This window comes from Mastomys coucha, unplaced genomic scaffold (assembly GCF_008632895.1).
Source record: "Mastomys coucha isolate ucsf_1 unplaced genomic scaffold, UCSF_Mcou_1 pScaffold16, whole genome shotgun sequence".
NCBI lineage: Eukaryota > Metazoa > Chordata > Mammalia > Rodentia > Muridae > Mastomys > Mastomys coucha.
The window spans coordinates 93827226-93846489 of record NW_022196898.1 but is presented as its reverse complement, the minus strand read 5'-3'; the positions used below and the strand labels follow the sequence as shown (position 1 = coordinate 93846489).

General features: G+C 35.7%; 2 protein-coding genes across 5 annotated transcripts in view; one reads left to right on the top strand and one right to left on the bottom strand.

Moving 5' to 3' along the window:
• Nucleotides 1–19264, top strand: part of Spata1 (spermatogenesis associated 1) — a 37766-nt gene that overhangs the window by 15461 nt on the left and 3041 nt on the right. For all 4 annotated transcript variants that reach the window (XM_031375771.1, XM_031375770.1, XM_031375774.1 and 1 more), the window contains exons 7-14: nt 1517–1610; nt 3458–3536; nt 7104–7212; nt 7838–7963; nt 9877–10055; nt 11626–11724; nt 13934–14021; nt 16936–17006. In XM_031375771.1, coding sequence (XP_031231631.1) covers nt 1517–1610; nt 3458–3536; nt 7104–7212; nt 7838–7963; nt 9877–10055; nt 11626–11724; nt 13934–14021; nt 16936–16958 — 797 coding nt within the window. In that variant the 3' untranslated portion in view covers nt 16959–17006. The remainder of the gene's footprint in view (nt 1–1516; nt 1611–3457; nt 3537–7103; nt 7213–7837; nt 7964–9876; nt 10056–11625; nt 11725–13933; nt 14022–16935; nt 17007–19264) is intronic.
• The window catches only part of Ctbs (chitobiase), a 14661-nt gene continuing 11043 nt past the window's right edge, over nt 15647–19264 (bottom strand). The window contains exon 7 of the mRNA XM_031375775.1: nt 15647–16329. Coding sequence (XP_031231635.1) covers nt 16135–16329 — 195 coding nt within the window. The 3' untranslated portion in view covers nt 15647–16134. The remainder of the gene's footprint in view (nt 16330–19264) is intronic.

The window sequence follows — 19264 nt, the reverse complement described above, 5'->3', positions numbered from 1 at the left end:
TTCTCATTCTCCCTCTCCTTCCTCTCCTCCCTCCCCCTGCCTTTGTGGTCCCCACTTGAGGCCCTCTCTGGGATTTGAAGTCCCAAATTGGCTGGCCAGCTCTTTATTAACTAGTCAGAGGTAATGGAAAACATTTTTTATTCAACATTGAGATGGGAGATGCTTGATAATGTAGATGTCTGGACTGCAATCAGATCTCTGGGCACTTTAATCTACATCTGAATACACAGTGCACACACCCATCCCCCAACAAATTTCTTTAATGTTCCCTTCATTAATATTTAATATTAGATGATACCAGTGAGATAGGTGCCCAATGAGGATCTTTATCTTGGCATGTATCTGTCATTCCTGGTAATTCCCTTAAAAACTAAAGAAAAAGAATTAAAAACATTCACAGTAAAATCCTGTATTTCTGAATGGTAAAAGGTGGAGTAGCTAGTATATGTGCAATTGCTCTTCATGAAACTTAAAGTTGTGTAAGATTTCACATTCTATATTAAACTGCACAAACTTTCTAAAAGCCTGGTGGGAATGTTAAATTACACAAACTCCTTATAAATGTGGTTATCCTGCATTTCTTTCTTTCTGTCTGTGTGTGTACAACTCGTGAGAGTGGGTTCTCTCCACCGGGCTGGCTCCAGGGCTTTAAACTCAAGTCTTCTTCCACCCGGCTGGCTCCAGGGCTTTAAACTCAAGTCTTCAGATGTGATGAGTGCCTTCACCTGCTGACCCTTCTTGCCAACACACATGTGGTTCTCAAACTGGGTTATGTTGGGGTCACAGGGCACACAAATAATGAGGAAAGGACCACTGACGTCAGGAATAAACCAAAAGCAACTTTATTCACTGCAGGAAAATGCTTCTAACCAGTTAGGGTCCCGGTCAGGCTTGGAGCTGACAACAAGACCTTGAGAGGGCAGGAGCAGTCTCCTTCTGAAGCATAAGCCCAAAGCAGATGTCCAGGGTATATTAAAGAAGGAATTCAAAACGTGAGGGTTAGTTCTTGAGCCGAGAATGTGGCAAGGATGTTGGTACAGGCTCAAGGTTATTTAAGGGTAGGGATCTTATCTCAACCTTTAGTTGCAGGACTCACGCAGGCCAGGTGGTTTTACTGCAACTGAAAAGACTAGGGCTTGAGGACACGCAGTAAAATGGGGCAGCAGACCAACACTTAGAAGTACTATGGGCTCTTCAGGTTAATGTTTGGTGCTTTTCTAAAAACAAAAAATTCCTACAATTCAAATGAGGTATTAAGGGGCTAGTGAGATGGCTCAGCAGTTAAGAGCACTGACTGCTCTTCCAGAAGTCCTGAGTTCAACTCCTAGCAACCACATGGTGGTTCACAATCATCTGTAATGGGATCTGATGCCCTCTTCTGGTGTGTCTGAAGACAGTGACAGTATAGTCATATACATAAAATAAATACAATCTTTAAAAAAAGAAAAGAAAACAATGTTTTACTATTTTTCCAATATTTGAATTTTATTTGCCATTGCATGAACATAAACATCAGCTGAGGAAAGCCAACCTACACAAAATCACTTTGGAAATTCCAAGTTACCAGGATTATTGGAAGAGTCAAATGATTATTTTGGAAACCTAAAAAGGTAATTAGTACAAATGGTGATTATATATATATATATTCTACTCTGGAGTAGAAGGAAAAGAATGTATTTATACAATGATTTAGAGCACAGTCTTTTCAAATTAAGCAACAATTGTATAAGCAAGAGAATTAACTAAAGAATTATATTTCTAATAACTTTTAATCATTGTAGATCCCTAGTGATCTTACTTTACTATTCATATTAAATGTAGTTTATGTTGATCATTAATGAGTTTGAAAGAAAACATATAGCTCAGCATAATTATTTATATATGTGTATATGTATGGATGTGTGTATATATGTGTGTGTATGTGTATATGTGTGTGTACATGTGTGTATATATATATGTGTGTATATATACGTGTGTATGTGTATATATGTGTGTGTATATATGTATATGAGTGTGTGTATATATATATTTGTGTATGTGTGTGTGTATATGTGCATGTGTGTGTATGTGTGTGTATGAGTGTGTGTATATGTGTGTATGTGGGTATATATGTGTATGTGTATGTGTATATATGTGTGTATATATGAGTGTGTGTATATATGTGTGTATATATATATTTGTGTATGTGTGTATATATGCGTGTGTGTGTATGTGTGTATATATGTGTGTATGTGTGTATATATGTATGTGTGTATATATGTGCATGTGTATATGTGTGTATATATATGTGTGTGTGTATATATGTGCATGTGTGTGTGCATGTGTGTGTGCATGTATGTGTATGTGTGTATATATGTGCGTGTGTGTATATGTGTGTGTATGTGTATATGTGTGTATGTTTATATGTGTGTGTATGTGTGCATGTGTGTATATATGTGCATGTGTGTGTGCATGTGTGTGCATGTGTGTGTGTATATATGTGTGTGAATATGTGTGTGTATGTATGTATGTGTGTATATATGTGCATGTGCATGTGTGTGTATATATATGTGTGTATGTGTATATATGTGCATGTGTGTGTATGTGTGTGTATGTGTGTGTGTATATATGTGTGTATATGTGTGTATGTGTGTATATATGTGCATGTGTGTGTATGTGTGTGTATATGTGTGTGTATGTGTGTATATATGTGTGTGTGTGTATATATGTGTGTGTGTATATGTGTGTGTATGTGTGTATGTGTGTATATATGTGCATGTGCATGTGTGTGTATATATATGTGTGTATGTGTGTATATATGTGCATGCGTGTGTGTGTATGTGTGTGTATGTGCGTATTTGTGTATATATGTGCATGTGCATGTGTGTATATATATATGTGTGTATGTGTGTATATATATGCATGTGTGTGTATGTGTGTGTGTATATGTGTGTGTGTATATATATGTGTGTGTGTGTATGTGTGTATATATATGTGTGTGTATGTGTGTATATATATGTGTGTGTGTGTATGTGTGTATATATATGTGTGTGTATGTGTGTATATATATGTGTGTGTGTGTATGTGTGTATATATATGTGTGTGTGTGTATGTGTGTATATATATGTGTGTGTGTGTATGTGTGTATATATATGTGTGTGTATGTGTGTATATATATGTGTGTGTGTGTATGTGTGTATATATATGTGTGTGTGTGTATGTGTGTATATATATGTGTGTGTGTGTGTGTGTGTGTGTGTGTGTGTATTGTTCCCCATCAGTCCTCCGCTTCAGCCAGGAAGAATGTTAGGACTACTGATACAAGCGGCCATCTAGCTCTGAGACTAACTTTAAATACTTTTAAAGTTGTATTTGTGGTTTTATAACATCAAAACAGTCATTAATATGTGAATAGTATATACTTATCCTCATGGATCAAGTTTTAATATTTCTTTCAAATCTATTACTCTCTTTTAAGTCCATTTCTTTGGAAAAATAATGACAATGAGGATGAGGAGGATGGTAATACAACTGCCAACAGAAGACAGGCCAGACTGGTATGACTGAAACTTTTACTTAAATGCACCATTGCAACATGAGCTTAAAATTGACCTATAGATTAAATATTTAAGTTTTTATTTATAATGCCATAACTATTTTCTTGTAATATCTGTTTTCCTACTGGTGATTCAGTTCTTGTCTCTGCTTTTGTGAAGAGATGATCTGCCCAAATGAGTGGGATGAAAATGTTAGCTACAACAGCCTTTTAGATCATTGTCTTAAATGTTTTCACTATTTTTAAGGTACTTTAACCTTTAGTTGTCAGTCTTAGTAGATAGTTTGTAACTTGACATGCTGATAGCTGTATTTTATCACGTCTGCTCTTGAGAAGGGGTTTCTTGAGTGTGTTAATAAGGTATATAATAGTAGCCGATGGTTGTCAGCAGTTCTCAGTTGCTAGCACTGTGCCTTTGGATGTGCTGTTTTGTGTGACTAGCAAAAGTCTAAAGGAGCTAATGGACACGCATCACCAGTTTATTCAGAACAACTAATAAGACATGGAGAGAGTTTTGTGAATATATGCAGGATGAACTTAAGACATTATTAAGATTCTAGAATACTACATTTAGATAGCTAACTGTCTTAGTTAGGGTTTTACTGCTGTTAACAGATACCATGATCAAGGCAACTCTTATAAGGCCAACATTTAATTCGGGCTGGCTTACAGGTTCAGAGGTTCAGTCCATTAGGATCAAGGTGGCGAGCATGGCAGCATCCAGGCAGGCATGGTGCAGGCAGAGCTGAGAGTTCTACATCTTCATCTGAAGGCTGCTAGCAGAATACTGACTTCCAGCCAGCTAGGATGAGTCTTAAGCCCACACCCACAGTGACACACCTACTCCAACAAAGCCACATCTTCTGATAGTGTCACTCCCTGGTCCAAGCATATACAAACAATCACACTATGAGTATCTATTACCGGGCACTATTTAAGCATTTTGCACATATTAATATAATTCCCATTTCCCCTGTAAACAACAATGAAACCTAATGAGGTAGATATGATTATAAATCTTGATTGTTGACTTAATTGAATTAAGATACGCCTAGGGATTAATAAGGCACATTTCTGGATGTGTCGATGAGGGTGTTTCCAGAGAGAAGTGGAGAAGATCCAACCTAAATAAAAATGTCACATTGCAGCATGCTGGGGGCCTGTAGAGAACACAAGGGGAGGAAGGGGAAGGCTACTCAGTAGATATTCTTGTTCTGGTACTGGCCGGCCACTGTGAAGCAAATAGTTTGCTGGGCCATCCAGTCATGCTGCATGTGCTGTCTCGTCACAGGAACACTAGTACTACAGAAAGCCAGCTGTGGACTGAGATCTCTAAAACCAGAGCTATGGACTGAGATCTCTAAAACCAGAGCCTTGGACTGAGATCTCTAAAACCAGAGCCGTGGACTGAGATCTCTAAAACCAAAGCTGTGGACTGAGATCTCTAAAACCAGAGCTGAAGCCAATCTTCCAGAGATTATGAAATATAGGTATTCTCAATGGCTCAGTGGTTCATTTCTGCTAACTTAACTCAGTGAAACTTTTTTTTTTTTTTTGAGACAGGGTTTCTCTGTGTAACCCTGGCTGTCCTGGAACTCACTCTGTAGACCAGGCCAGCCTCGAACTCAGAAATCCGCCTGCCTCTGCCTCCCAAGTGCTGGGATTAAAGGCGTGCACCACCACCACCCAGCTCAGTGAAACTCTTATCTTGGCAATTAGCCCTTTAAAAAACACCCCTTCTTTCAGACTTTCCTCAGTCTTTCAGAAGCTGTATCTGGTCATCATAACCACCTCCAGCCCCTATATTTCCAGTTCCTGTTGAGCTTTGGTCTACTGCTATGTGTTGCAATACTAAATTCTACACCAGGAGGTCTAAACCTGTGAGTTCTCATGTTGTGCAAACCTTGTTCTTTGACTTAAAACTATTGGCTAAATAAAATTGGCTGCAGCCACATATGGGAGGGATTAGAAGTAGGTGGTTTTAGAGTGACCTGGTTGGAGGAGGAGAGGAAGAGAGAGAGGAGGAAGAAGAACAACAAGAGGGGGGGACCATGAGCACATGGCCAAGAGAAACAGCAAGTATCTGAGGTACACCACTGAGGAGGTGACCAGACCTACAATTAAAGGACTAGTCTAGGGGTGACCCCCCAGAAATTGTCAGAACCAAATAAAATAACCATAGTCTGAGTCTCATTTATTTGTAAGCTAGTCGAGGAAGAGCTTAAATTGCTTATACTACAAGTTCCTTGTTTTTGGACCCTCTTATTCAAATCTTTTTGCTTTTGATGTAGTTTTACCCCTCCAAAATGCACCATATTGACATTTCTATGTTGTGTATAGTGTTATCTAATATAAAGTGTATCAGGCTCTGCACAAATGTGAGTTGGTGCCTACACTATGAGTTACTCTTACAGTTGCAGGATTCTGTGATCTTATGCTGTATATATAATTTACCTGCCTTTCTTTTGTTGTATTTAGAAAATATATGGGGAAATTCTAATTTCAATTACCTTGGAGAAATCTGATTCTATAACTTACTCCAGAAAGGAAACAAATATGAATTAAGACTTGATTAATTTAAAAGTAGTAACTAATAAATTATAGAATTAAAAACCTAGCAGAATTGAAAACAATTTAAGATCTATAAAAAATAACGTGGGCGGTGGTGGCACACACCTTTAATCTCAGCACTTGGGAGGCAGAGGCAGGCAGATCTCTGAGTTCGAAGCCAACCTGGTCTACAGAGTGAGTTCTAGGACAACCAGGGCTATACAGAGAAACCCTGTCTTGAAAAACCAAAATAATAATAATAATAATAATAATAATAATAATAAAATAACGAGAAAAACAACAACATGGCAAGGCTTAAGTTAACAAGAACAGATGAAAATAGGAAAATTGAGCCAAGAGCTGGCAAGATGGCTCAGCGGGCTTAGGTGCTTACCATCAGGCCTAATGACACCAAGACCCACTTGATGAGAGAACCGAGTTCAGCAAGTTGTCCTTTGACCTCTACGGCATATGTCACACACAAAAACAAGTATATAAACAGAAAAACAAGAAGGAAAAGGAAAAGGAGGAGGAAGAAGAAAAAGGGAAAGGAGGAGGAGGAGGAGGAGGAAGAGGAGGAGGAAGAGAGGAAATATAAACAGTAGATGTAGGGCATATAAGAATAAGATACAAAACAATATGCTGATATTTTGATAATGCAAAAGACTCATCAATTTTTCTTGGCTCAGGGTGAAAAAACAGCAGTAACCATCTTAAAACTTTAAAAAGCCATTATATCGAGGCACTAAGATTAGAACTCTTGAAAAGAAATCATATTTAGAAGAAAGATAATGAATTTTTAAAGCTTTTGCTTATACTATCTTCCTAAAATGTCCAAGTATTAGTAAAATGGAAAGGTGAGACATAAGAAATAATCCATAGCTATAAATGTAAAATTGGGAGTTCATCACTATATAATAAAAAGGACATTGCTGGTATGCATTAGGAAACATTTGTGGACAAAATAAAAGAATGCCTCACCCTGTCAGGTTCTGTTCATTCTCATGCTTGCTTACAGGTGTATGACAAGGAGCACACTGCCCTACCAGATCTGATTGATTTTCCTTCATTCCCTTCTCAACGAGTTTCTTCAAGATTAAGTGATACCTCTTTATTAAAAATTGAAAGTAAGTATTTGTGAGACCATGAATATAGATATCTCTTTGTGAGGCAAAGTTAACTATGTTAATAAGGAATTATTGTTTAATGGCCAAAAAGTTTCAGCTCATGAATACTTTTTAAAGTTATGGAGATGGATGGTGGGAATGGTTATATAACATTGTAACTCAATGCCACTTCACTGTACATTGAAAATAGTTAAATGGTAAATTTTGTTACACATATTTTACTATAACAGAAAGCTACATTATATTAATTTGTTACAGTATTATATTAATGTTAGCTAGTTACTAATATTATTTTATTCTCAAACATGCACTTTCCATCTGAGATATAAGTACAGTAACTTTGGGCCCAAAATAAATAAACTAAAAAATTCAAGAATAACATAAACTTGACTACATAGTTTTACACATATATGTAAATGCAGAAGAAATATGCTGTTTTACAAATCCATGCAAATCAAAATGTCTCCTCCACGTTCTCCATAGTGTTAAGAGCAGAAAGGAAAAAATGGTTTGAGCATATTTTATTCTTATTGTTTACACACTTTTGGGTTTTTAGTTCTGTCTTTTGGGATATGAATCATCTTTTAGTTTTTCAAAATTGATAACTGGGTTATAATCTATCTAGGAGAGAAGATTATTGAACAAATGAAACAAGTAAAGGAAGAACGAAAACATCTGGAAAATATTAGAGAAGAACTAATAAAAAAAGTTGAAAAGCTATTTGAACAAAATAAATCGAAACGATATCATGGTAAAGTTTATTACCCAGACTTTATAGCTATAAATAAAACTAGTCCTCAATTTTACAAGTTGATATAGCATAAACTAGAATTATAATTAATATTTATGGTTTTACTTGTTACAGTTTAATACATGGTTGAAAACACAGTCATTCAACTTTATGCAATAAATATTTTGCATAAGGCTTTGTAAATTAAACTCAAATATTTTTTGCCACCAAAACTTATTTTTAGTTAATCCTTTCACTCATTTATTAAATAAGTATTTCTGTGGTCAGCTGATGTAGACTCTATTGTAAGGGCTGAGGAGACACTAATAGGCATATACAATCATGTCTTTACCATAAGTCTTAGAGTCCAATGGGGAAATAACTAACTTAAGAATAAATGACACTTCTTATTTAGTGCGAGTATAAAGGAACTACACAATTGTATGGTAGGAATTCAAAGGAATAACACCTAAATTGGATGGAAAATAATCAAGAAAGCCTTCCAGAAAGGGTTGGATCCACCAGGATCCAGATGTGTTCTTTATGCCGTGCCTTCTTTTCCCTAGTCATCAATGATCTTTTTTGCTACCTTGTCCTCGTCCTCATTTCTCCTCAGCTTGTAGGAAACCCTAGCTTGTTTCCTACAGGGCATTCAAGATCATAAATCATGGACTTCAGGGGCCTTCTTTGAGTCTTTGAGGTGCCCTGGATATTTAATTTTGTTTTCTTTTTTGCCCAGCTTGCTCTTTTTCATTGTAGATCTGTACGAGTGGTCACTAGTAACCATCAGACACAGTCAATATGAGGTTGTCTTGAAATATCTGCTGCCAGTCAAATTAGTTCAAAACTCTTCAATTTAACCTCAGGAAGATTCTTAGGAAAAAGGCAAAAAGTAGCTACTTTCTTTGCCAAAAGATTACAATAATTGTCTCCAGCCCAGTTGCTAATTTTGCTCCCCACTGAAACATTGAGCTGGGCCTCCATCATCCACATTGCTTTCAATACTACTGTCTTCCAGGTTCTTCCTAGGGTGGCCCATTAAACCTCTGCTTACAGCATTAAACAACTTTCTTTATCCAACTTCCTAAAGTCAGCATTCTTCCAACAAGCAACATGCTAAGGTCTGTCACAGCAATACCCTAGTCCCTAGTACCTACTTCTGTCTTAGTTACTTTTATATTGCTGTTAAGAGACACCAGGGCCACCAGTCAGTGGTGGCACATGCCTTTAATCCCAGCACTTAGAAGGCAGAGGCAGGAGGATTTCTGAGTTCCAGGCCAGCCTGGCGTACAGAGTGAGTTCCAGGACAGCCAGGGTTACACAGAGAAACTCTGTCTCAGGGGAAAAAAAAAGCCACCATGACCAAAGCAACTTATAACAAAAAAAACATTTAATTGGTGGCTTGCTTATAGTTTCAGAGGGTTAGTCCATGATCATCATGGTGGGAAACGTGGCAGCAAGCAGGGAGCCATGGCACTTGGAGCAGTAGCTGAGAGTTTACATCTGATACACAAGCAGGAAGTAAAGAGAGAAACTGAGCCTAACATAGGCTTTTGAACCTTTCAAGTCCACCTCCACCCCTGTACATCTCCCAACAAGGCCACACCTCCTAATCCTTCTCAATAAGTTCTACTAACTTTGGGCCAAGCATTCAAATATATGAGCCTATAGGGGTCCTTCTCATTCAAACCAATACACTAATCATGTTATTAACTAGCAAATGTTTTTCTCAGTTCTAAAGTATTTAATAAGTCCATAAGAGAGAGGAAAAAAAAAAAAGGAGAGAAGAAAAATGCTTTTAATTGGTTGCTTCTGGCTTTTTTGGTTTTTTGTTTTTTTGTTTTTTGTTAAACTTTAGGATCCTTCCTACCTTAAAAGTTTAATCCTTTAATGGTAACAACCTATAACTTTTGTAATTTGTGTTTTGTTTGTAGCCTCTGATAGCTGGAGGAAAAAATACTTTGACACCAAGAAAGCCACAGCATCATTGGAGGAAGTTTTAACAAAACTGCGAGAAGATTTGGAACTTTACTATAAAAAACTGCTCATGCAGCTTGAAGCCAGGGAGATCAAGATGCGACCAAGGAATCTGGCAAATATTTCAGATTCTAAGGTACTGTGTAAACTGTGCCCTCTTTAACTAGAAAAGTCCTATCCAGGAAGTAGGATCGTATGTTTTTAAGATAGGAGAGAAACCTGGCCCAGAGTTTTGAAATACAGAAATCTTTCCTTTACCTTGGTGGAGGTCAACTAGGCAGAACTCTGAATCAGTAATACCCAGGAATGCTCTGGTTGCCTAGGCACATTGACATTACAAAGAGATAAATACCTGGTAACTAGAGTAAGGTGCTAGCTGAGCCCACAGTAGTCCAGTGGTGAGAGGGCTTTACAGCACCCACAGAACTTTAATCTAAAGAACTTTTTAAGGCAGAGGCAGGTGGATTTCTGAGTTCGAGGCCAGCCTGGTCTACAGAGTGAGTTCCAGGACAGCCAGGGCTACACAGAGAAATCCTGTCTCAAAAAAAAAAAAAAAAAAAAAAAAAAAAAAAAAAAAAAAAAAGAACTTTTTAAATTACATGAAATTTTGATCAAATCATTTTTTGAGATAGTCTTGAATCTTACACTACAGACAAGATTGTCCTTTATCATATAATTCTACCACATAATTTAATAAGCAAAAATCAATGAATAAACCACTTAATACTTTGCTTTTTGTTTGACTGATCTAACATATCCAAAAGATTTAAAAATATGTTAATTTATGATAATGACTTCATTGTAGACATGATAAAAATTACTATTTTAGGTAAATTTAATATAAAAAACCTAGCTAGGCTAAAATAATTACTTTCCATAATAGCTGATACTATTTTAGCATAGTTAATACTTTTTCTTACAGTTATATTGGTTCACCATGAGAATCTGTTTCACAAAGAAAGTTTAAAATTTTTTGCTTGTTTTTGAGACAGTATTTCTCGTGTAGCCTTGGCTTTTCTGGAACTCACTCAGTAGATGGAACTCACTCAGTAGACTAGGCTGGCATTGAATTTAAAGATCTGCCTGCCTCTGCCTTCCAAGTACCTGTATTAAAGGCATGCACCACCACAGCCCTGCATGGAAGTTTAAATCTCATAAATAACTTTAGTAAAGAGTATGGCCCTGCATAGGTTTTCCAAGAAAAAGTATTTTTATATTTTTAGATTTTCTTATATAAAACAGTTTAACCACTAGATAAGCATTTCTAAATAACGCTAATCTGATTCAGCTAATAAAATACTATGCTGGTTCTTAGGTGTTTGCTAATATCTTCATAAATTAATAGTGTTAATGATGTTAAATTGATAGTCCATTTTACAAATATCAATTTTGTTTACTGAGAATGGGACCTTACTATGTACCCAGCCTGGCCTTAAACTCAAGATTCTCCTGCCTCAGCTTCCTAAATACTGAGATTACAAGTATGCACCATGATGCCAGCCTCATTTTTTAAAGATAATGAACGACTAGTGTAGAACAGAAGAGAAAGTAATCCCTAATACACGAGACCTCAACAGAAAGACATATCCAAAACAATAAGTTTGTTTTCTGAAATAGATTTTAACGACCACTTCAGTTTATGTTCGTAAAGCTATCTATACTAAATGTACAAATATACTAAATAAATAATTTTATGTTTCACACAGAATTATCTTATAATCCAGATTACTGAAGTACAGCATGCAATTGACCAACTTAAGAGAAAATTGGATACTGATAAAATGAAACTCATATTAGAAGTTAAGGTAATCTCTATTTTTCATAATCAGACTATAATACTCATCTTGAAATAAGGTGTCTGGCATTTTAACCTTGAATGTCCTAAGTGTAGCCAGGACTGACTCTTCTTAAATTGGTTCTTTAGCATTGATTAGATGACAACAAACAAAATGCATGGAGAATATTAAATACAATAAAAAGATGCAAAGGTAAAATTTTACTAAAAGTAATTAAAGGTTAAAGGACCACGTGAGACAGTACAAAATGAAAAGAAGATAAAAACATTTAAAAAATCATTTTCCTACAGTTGTGTAGCATGCATGAGGAGCTGTATCTCAGACATTTGTAAATTTGACGAAGCTACAGTGAAGCCCACCTCCCACTCAGTTCTTCCCTTCTCTTGACCACTTTCTTGTTATTTCCGTACACAGGAAGCATTGCTCTCCCACTGGATGCTAACTCTCCTTAGAGCAGAGCCTTAGGATAAGCTTTATTTCTCCAGTGGGAGCTTTTGTATACTAGGTGCTTAGTAGATGATTTGGAACATTAACTTTTTTGATAGTTATGTGTAATTGTATCATAGGAATAATCTCGGAAGTATGGATGCCTTTGTTGTGGTTTTTACACATGTGTGCATATGCTGGTTTTGTTTTTTGTTTCATTTTGTTTCAGCCTTGAGGTTCTTGGGCCCATTATGCATGATAGACAAGCACTTCTCTGCTGGGCTTTAAAAAAACAAAGCTCTTTTGTTGAAAAGGAGACTGTATATTCTTTCATTAAAGCATATAGACATAGAACTGGAAAGCTGACCCCAGAAATTCCCCACTCACTCTTTTTCCAGAATAGCTTCATGGTACAGAATTATTCCTTTCTAGAATTAGCACTTGCCACAGAACTTTCTAGAATGGAGATGTTATATAACTCATTGTTGAATAGGTTGGCACTACTACCTAAGGATATTAATTAAGGACTTCAATTGTAGCCTGTGTGACTAAGGAGCTGCATTTTGAATTTGATTTACCTTTTGTTAATTTAAATTTACAATGTTCTACCCTTTGGATAGTGCAAGCAGTTCTAGATGGGTTTCACTTTCCTCAAGGCTGGCTCCACGCAAGGATACTTCAGACTTAAGAGGAAAGGAACAAAGAATAACTTATGCAATCAAAACCAACTTGTCCAGGGAAGGAAATCTGTGTGTTCAACATGTGCAGAGGGAGGCAGAGTGGAGACTTGAGTCTACAGAGTATACACCTGAAGATAGTGGGGATACAGAAAAGAGGTCCCTAAGCCTTCCATGCTTCCTCCAATTTCTCCTGGAACACATGCACATTACATTCCACCTTTCGTGGAGAGTTTAAGCTTAGAAATATGACTTATGACTTGAGCATAAATAATAATTTAGTTTTAAAGACACAAAGAAGATAAAGTTTTTGGCTTATGGATTAGGAGGAAAAAAATCCCATATTTAGCCATAATGCCTAAAGGATATACAATCAATACTAAGTGTTTATTGATTCCTGAATGAACTACCTAAAACATTCGCACCAATGCTAATTAGAAATAGGGGCAGAGAAGCAAGCCTGAGCCTTTTGCAACCATATTTATTCAAGGTAACAGAGTATAAGTGGTGCTTCTAAAGGTTTAATGGTGTATCTTAACAAAATTTGTTTAAAAATACAGCACGTGACACCATAAACCTAGGGAAGCCTGAGTTCTTTGTTCTTAACAAAGTTTGTGGAAGAGATCATAGCTACTCCAACCTTGCGCTTTACACTCTGAGCAAAGGACTTAGCCTTTTGGTTGGCCTCCAGTTTCTTTAATTATGAAATGAGGAAAACCAAAGGTTTAAGACCCTTAGAAGCATTTTGGGCACAAAGTATATCCTATTATGCTTCTTAATTACCTGTCCTTTCCTAAAGAGTCTTGTGTTCAGGGTCCTGTTAGCATCTGTTTTACTTGTTACACACTGAGATTTCAAAGCTAAAGTAAAAAATAAGGTTCCTTTTATTCTATGTTTTGAGACATTTCAACTATCCTTTATATACACATAAAGGACATTATCTCATGTACATCTAGTTTAAAAACTGTGCCTATTGAAGCAGGATGCATAATGTATTAATTTATTGTAGAAATCTAGTAAGAATGGAGGCATGAAAGGCAAGTGAGGACGGTCCCAGCAGGGACGTGCTCAGGAGGGTAGGATGAAGCTCTCTCTAAAGGCTCCTCTTTCCACAGATGAGGAAACAAGCAGTGTCAGATTTACAGACATTAAAGGCTGAAGTGACCCAGAAGAGAATGGGTACACCTTTCCGACCTCCAATGTGTATGTCCATTTATCTCTTGAACTTTTAACTACTTATTTGATCAGAATAAGTCATTGTGTTTCTTGGCAATGTTTTATTAAATCATAAGGTTAACAGTTAAAGAAAAAAAATTTAAATTAGATTTAATTTGCAATTTTTGTGGGGTATTGTAAATTATAGCATAAATCTATATAATAGATGTTTATCTTAAAGATTTTGTCTATTACCTATTTTATATTACTATATTTTATAATTACTTATTTCTAATAAACTTAAGTTTACAGGCCAGTATGATGGCAAAATTAATGATTAGTAAAACATATGTTTTAGCAAATACCAGTGTATTTGCCAGGAAATACAATTTTGTTAATCACATTTTGATTAAAAACAATTGCAACTACATGCACAACAAATTTATGTCTAGTAATTTAATTTGTATTTGTAAAAATCATTTTAGAAATGTAAAATGATTTTTAGAAATACAAAGTTATTCAACATTTACTATAGAGGTATATAGTTTTACTGTCATAAATAGCTATGTAAATAGAAAACAATAGTGTCATAAAAAATAGTTGTTTAGTCACTTATTCCAATTGGAAGGGGATCATATGTAAAGAAGATAGGACTTATGTAATGAAATTCAGAAGATATAAACATTTAATCTATGTTCTTTCAGGAAATAATATAAATATAATGTAATGATTTATTTTATTTTAATTTAATTTTATATGCATGTACCATGTGTGTGTAGGAAGAATGAATCAGATTTTCTGGAACTGGGGTTCTGACCAACCATGTGGTTCTGGGAACTGAACACCAATCCTCTGGAAGAGCAGCCAGTGCTCTTCCCTGCTGAGCCAGCTCTCCAGCCCTGTAACTTTATTGATTGCTTTGAGAAAGAAAACAAGAACTGCTTTATACTAGATATTTATTTTCTCAAAAATAATCTTTTTAAAAAAGTAACAAGTTGAAAGAATAATGTTCTTAGGTAGCTTTAAAGCAAAATACAAATGCAGAAGAAAAATATGAAAAACAGGCAAGAAATGACTGTTAATCCATGAAAGACCCTAGGTGACTACAGGTGTAAACAGTGACCAGGGTCAGACTCAGCACCAGCTTACCCTTATGGCAAGAATTCCCGTGAGCCGGGCGGTGGTGGTGCACGCCTTTAATCCCAGCACTTGGGAGGCAGAGGCAGGCGGATTTCCGAGTTCGAGGTCAGCCTGGTCTACAGAGTGAGTTCCAGGACAGCCAGGGCTACACAGAGAAACCCCGTTTCGAAAAACAAAAAAAGAAAAAAAAAAGAAAAAGAAAAAAAGAATTCCCATGAATCTCATCAGGTAGCTCTAATCTACATGTTCAGCTATTACTAAGTTATCTTCTCACACTTCATTTGTATGCCTATTTTTATCTCATATGCTGTCTAAATGTTCAAGTGACTCTAATGTATGTATGTCATGAAATATTCGTATGTATGCACTGTAAGGAATCAGGAACCAGAAAAGCCATGCCTACACATTTTTATGATCCAAAAGATGCCAAATTCTTGGTTCTAAATTCAACATTTGTTGGAAATAAATTCAACATAAACTGCTTCTCAAAGGCTAAGACTGTATCCAAAGCCAACGATTTCCATTTCAAGTTACACATAGTTCTTTTCAGTCTTTTATTAGCATATATTAATTATAAAAATAATAGGCTTTATTATAATATTCTATGCATGTGTGTAACATACTGTGGTCATATGCACTCTCTTCCTCATTATCTTTACTTGTCTACTAGTTATACATATTTTTAAAATCTATATTGATTTTTAACAGTATATTTCAATAACAGGAGGGAAAATTGAGCATGAAATTTTGAAAACAACTTTTCTAATTATAATACTGAAACATGGAGGAATATTTAATAGAGTAAATTGACTTGTTTCTTGCTTTTATCTTCCTGGAGATCTAAGATATATATGTATTTTTCAAACACAGATGAAAAATTTCTGTGTTTCTTACCTGTGTGATTGAGTATACCAATAAGTAAGTTATGGCAACATAGCAAAAGTATATACATTTTTCTCTCTTCAGGAAGGTAGACGTACTTATCCAGACCAGTCCTACAAATGTACAAAAGAGGCCCCCTCTATCCCAGCCTTGGCTTTAAGGCTCCCCACATTTCTTCTGTCTGCTCTCTGGCTAGAGAACCGTCTGAGTAGTCAAGACAGTTTGCGTTCCACATGCCAATGCCCCGCAAGCCGTAGTGTTTGACATACGCTGCCTTTAGTGAGATGCTCTGTGGGTTATCATACCACACTTGATGGAAACGGCCAGCAGGATCCTACACAAAAACAATAAATTGGAAATTTAAAGTATTCAGTACAACAAGAGAAAAATACTGGAGGCCAAGGATTCAAAATGTATGCAATAAAATTTTTAAAAATTATAGCATATTACTTTACTGCTCTTTTTTTTCATGGTTATATACAAGATATTTCTAAACATTATCTTGTGGTACTTTAGCAACAATAAATATTACACAAGTTAACCTCTACTTAAGAGGTATTTTATTTAAGAACCTCCCTGCCTTAAAATTCCTTATTTGGTTCCTTAATAGTGTTCTGACTATTAGCAACCAAGATGTACACTTGAATCACTGCAGGCCTTAGAGCTTTTAACTGTACAGGCTTCAGTAGGGCCTGGTGATGAACACCTGGCTCCCACAGCGAGACCCTGTCCAGGAAAGAACACAAAAAGACAGAAGTAACAGTTCAGATTCATATATTTTCATTCTACATAAAGCTTGTTGAATTAAACAAGGCAGGTGCTGGGATGAAATATTTCATTATTTAATACTCCACTGGGCAACTCTGACATGCAATCCAAGTAAAAAGAACAGCTGTTACTATCTATTAAAGCCAGATTTGTCTGTTTATGTTCTTCACAGTTTCTGGAAGTGTGCCCACCTAGAAGGTCAACAGGCAACTGCTGTTTGTGACAAACCAGCCAGATGCACAGGTAACAGTGGAGGAGGGACTTGCTGTGCTGCCCCCTTGCTCCTTACAGAATCCATCCCTCCTGCTGAGGTGACTCAGCTGACTGAGAGAATAAAGCGCCTGAGGTCTCACACCTACCTTCTGCCCTGCCACACTCTCTCTCAAGAAACACACAGGTTATCAGAAAAGAAGAAAATTAAAGGACCAGATGTAGGCAAAAGAACAAATGAAGGAGAAAATTGTTTTAAGGAAAAAGTCAGAACTAAAATGAAAAATAATTTAGTGTTTGTAAATGCATTAGGAAACTGCTTAAAGGCAACTCTGAGTGAATGCCAGTAATATTGGTAGCACTCTCGGAATTAGTTTTCAAATTAGTCTACTTTGAAGAGCAGTAATAACTTGGTAAGCAAATGGGCTGCAGTGTATTCCAGCTTAGTGGACTCATTCAATTCAGGCACACCTTATTCTTAATTCTTTATCTTGTGCATTGATTGGTTTAAGTATGTTTAAAATATACATGGTTCTAGAAAATTGAGTCCAAGATGAAGCTGCTATTGATGAACAGGATAAAAGAGCAAAATGATTCTTTTCAAGCATAACAGAAACTTCATTGTACTGTGACTGAAAATGAGGAGCATGACAGGAACAATAGTGTTGTTTAAAGGGCCACTAACTGGTTTCCAAGGCTCCCCAAAATGTTTCATGAATTATTTAACCTCGAGTAGTATGTTCTGGATAGTGGTAACCAAGACACACTTGTCAGATGAAACGAATATTTCATAAATAAGAGTAAAGAGTCCAAGGGCTTTAAACATAAAGAAATTATAAGTAAAAATGCCTTCAACCTTGATTTTATTGATGGATGTTTTGTATTGTGTTGAAAACCATACTGAGTCACATTGATACATGCACGTAATACATGTGGATAAAAATATCTTAAAGTATGTCTAGAAAATAAACTATACTTAACTGAAAAAACGAATCTATTCTTTCAAAGAACAACTAAAAGAGTAGTTCTATTAGAAGACAGGGCTAGGGAGGATGGGAGGTGTTCAAAGGACGCACGGTTTTAGTCCCACAGAGAAATGCTGACTGCCATCATCACTAACTAAGAGCAAGGCATTGGTGCTTATTGGGTTATAGATTTGAAAACTGATGTTAACAGATTGTGATTTCACATAGTGCTCATTATAAAAGAATGAGTGAAATATGTGAAAGACATGTTAAGTAATGGATTTAACCACCCTACAGTTTATATATATATCAAATCTGGTTGTATACCATAATTAGATACAATTTAATCAATTAAAAATGTTATTTTCTTAAAAAAGAATGTTTCTGCATCTTCTCCCTTACTGATGAAAAATTAAGCTAATGGTTACAAAACAGTGCAGGACAGTATATGCATTTTAAATTATATATAACTGATTGCTATAACCATAACATATTCCTCTCTTGCCTGACTCTGAGTAGATTAAAGCGGGATCCATGTTAAATAAATAGATATATGTATTGCAGTACTTTTTATTGTTTTGATATAATTCTATATAATAGAAACCTCAGACAACAGATATTGTGGTCTGTTTTCTAAATATATTTGGTCATAGCACATGCATGCATATTTGCACATGTATGGGCTAGTCTATGTATAATGTTAACAGTTCTTAAAACAGAGTTCTAATAATACTGGTTACTATATATTATATATACATATATAAAAAATATTACATGCATACATGTATGTGATAGGATTAGAATGTACCCAAATTTAACTACTAGGCATATAATCTTGATTCTGAAGTTCAGAGTGCTTAATACTATATTGTGTAGTAATGTGGTTGCAATCAATTTTCTATAAACAAATATCAGATCATCAGTCAATACTATAAAGGCAACAAATAACTAATATTTCAATACTCCTTAAAGTAACATAATTCAAAGGAACTTTAAAGATAATTTGTACTTCAAATTTTTTAAGTAAAAAAATGTTTTATTTTTGCCAGATTGTGAAACATAACAATTCTTTGACTCCAGAATAGAGGTTTCTATTGCTACTTCTAATTTTTTTAACCACACCATAGTTCTTCATGTTGTCTTCTTCCTCCTCCTCCTTCTTCTTCTTCTTCTTCTTCTTCTTCTTCTTCTTCTTCTTCTTCTTTTTTCTTCTTCTTCTTCTTCTTCTTCCTCTTCTTCCTCTTCTTCTTCTTCCTCTTCTTCCTCTTCTTCCTCTTCTTCTTCTTCTTCCTCTTCTTCCTCTTCCTCTTCCTCTTCTTCTTCTTC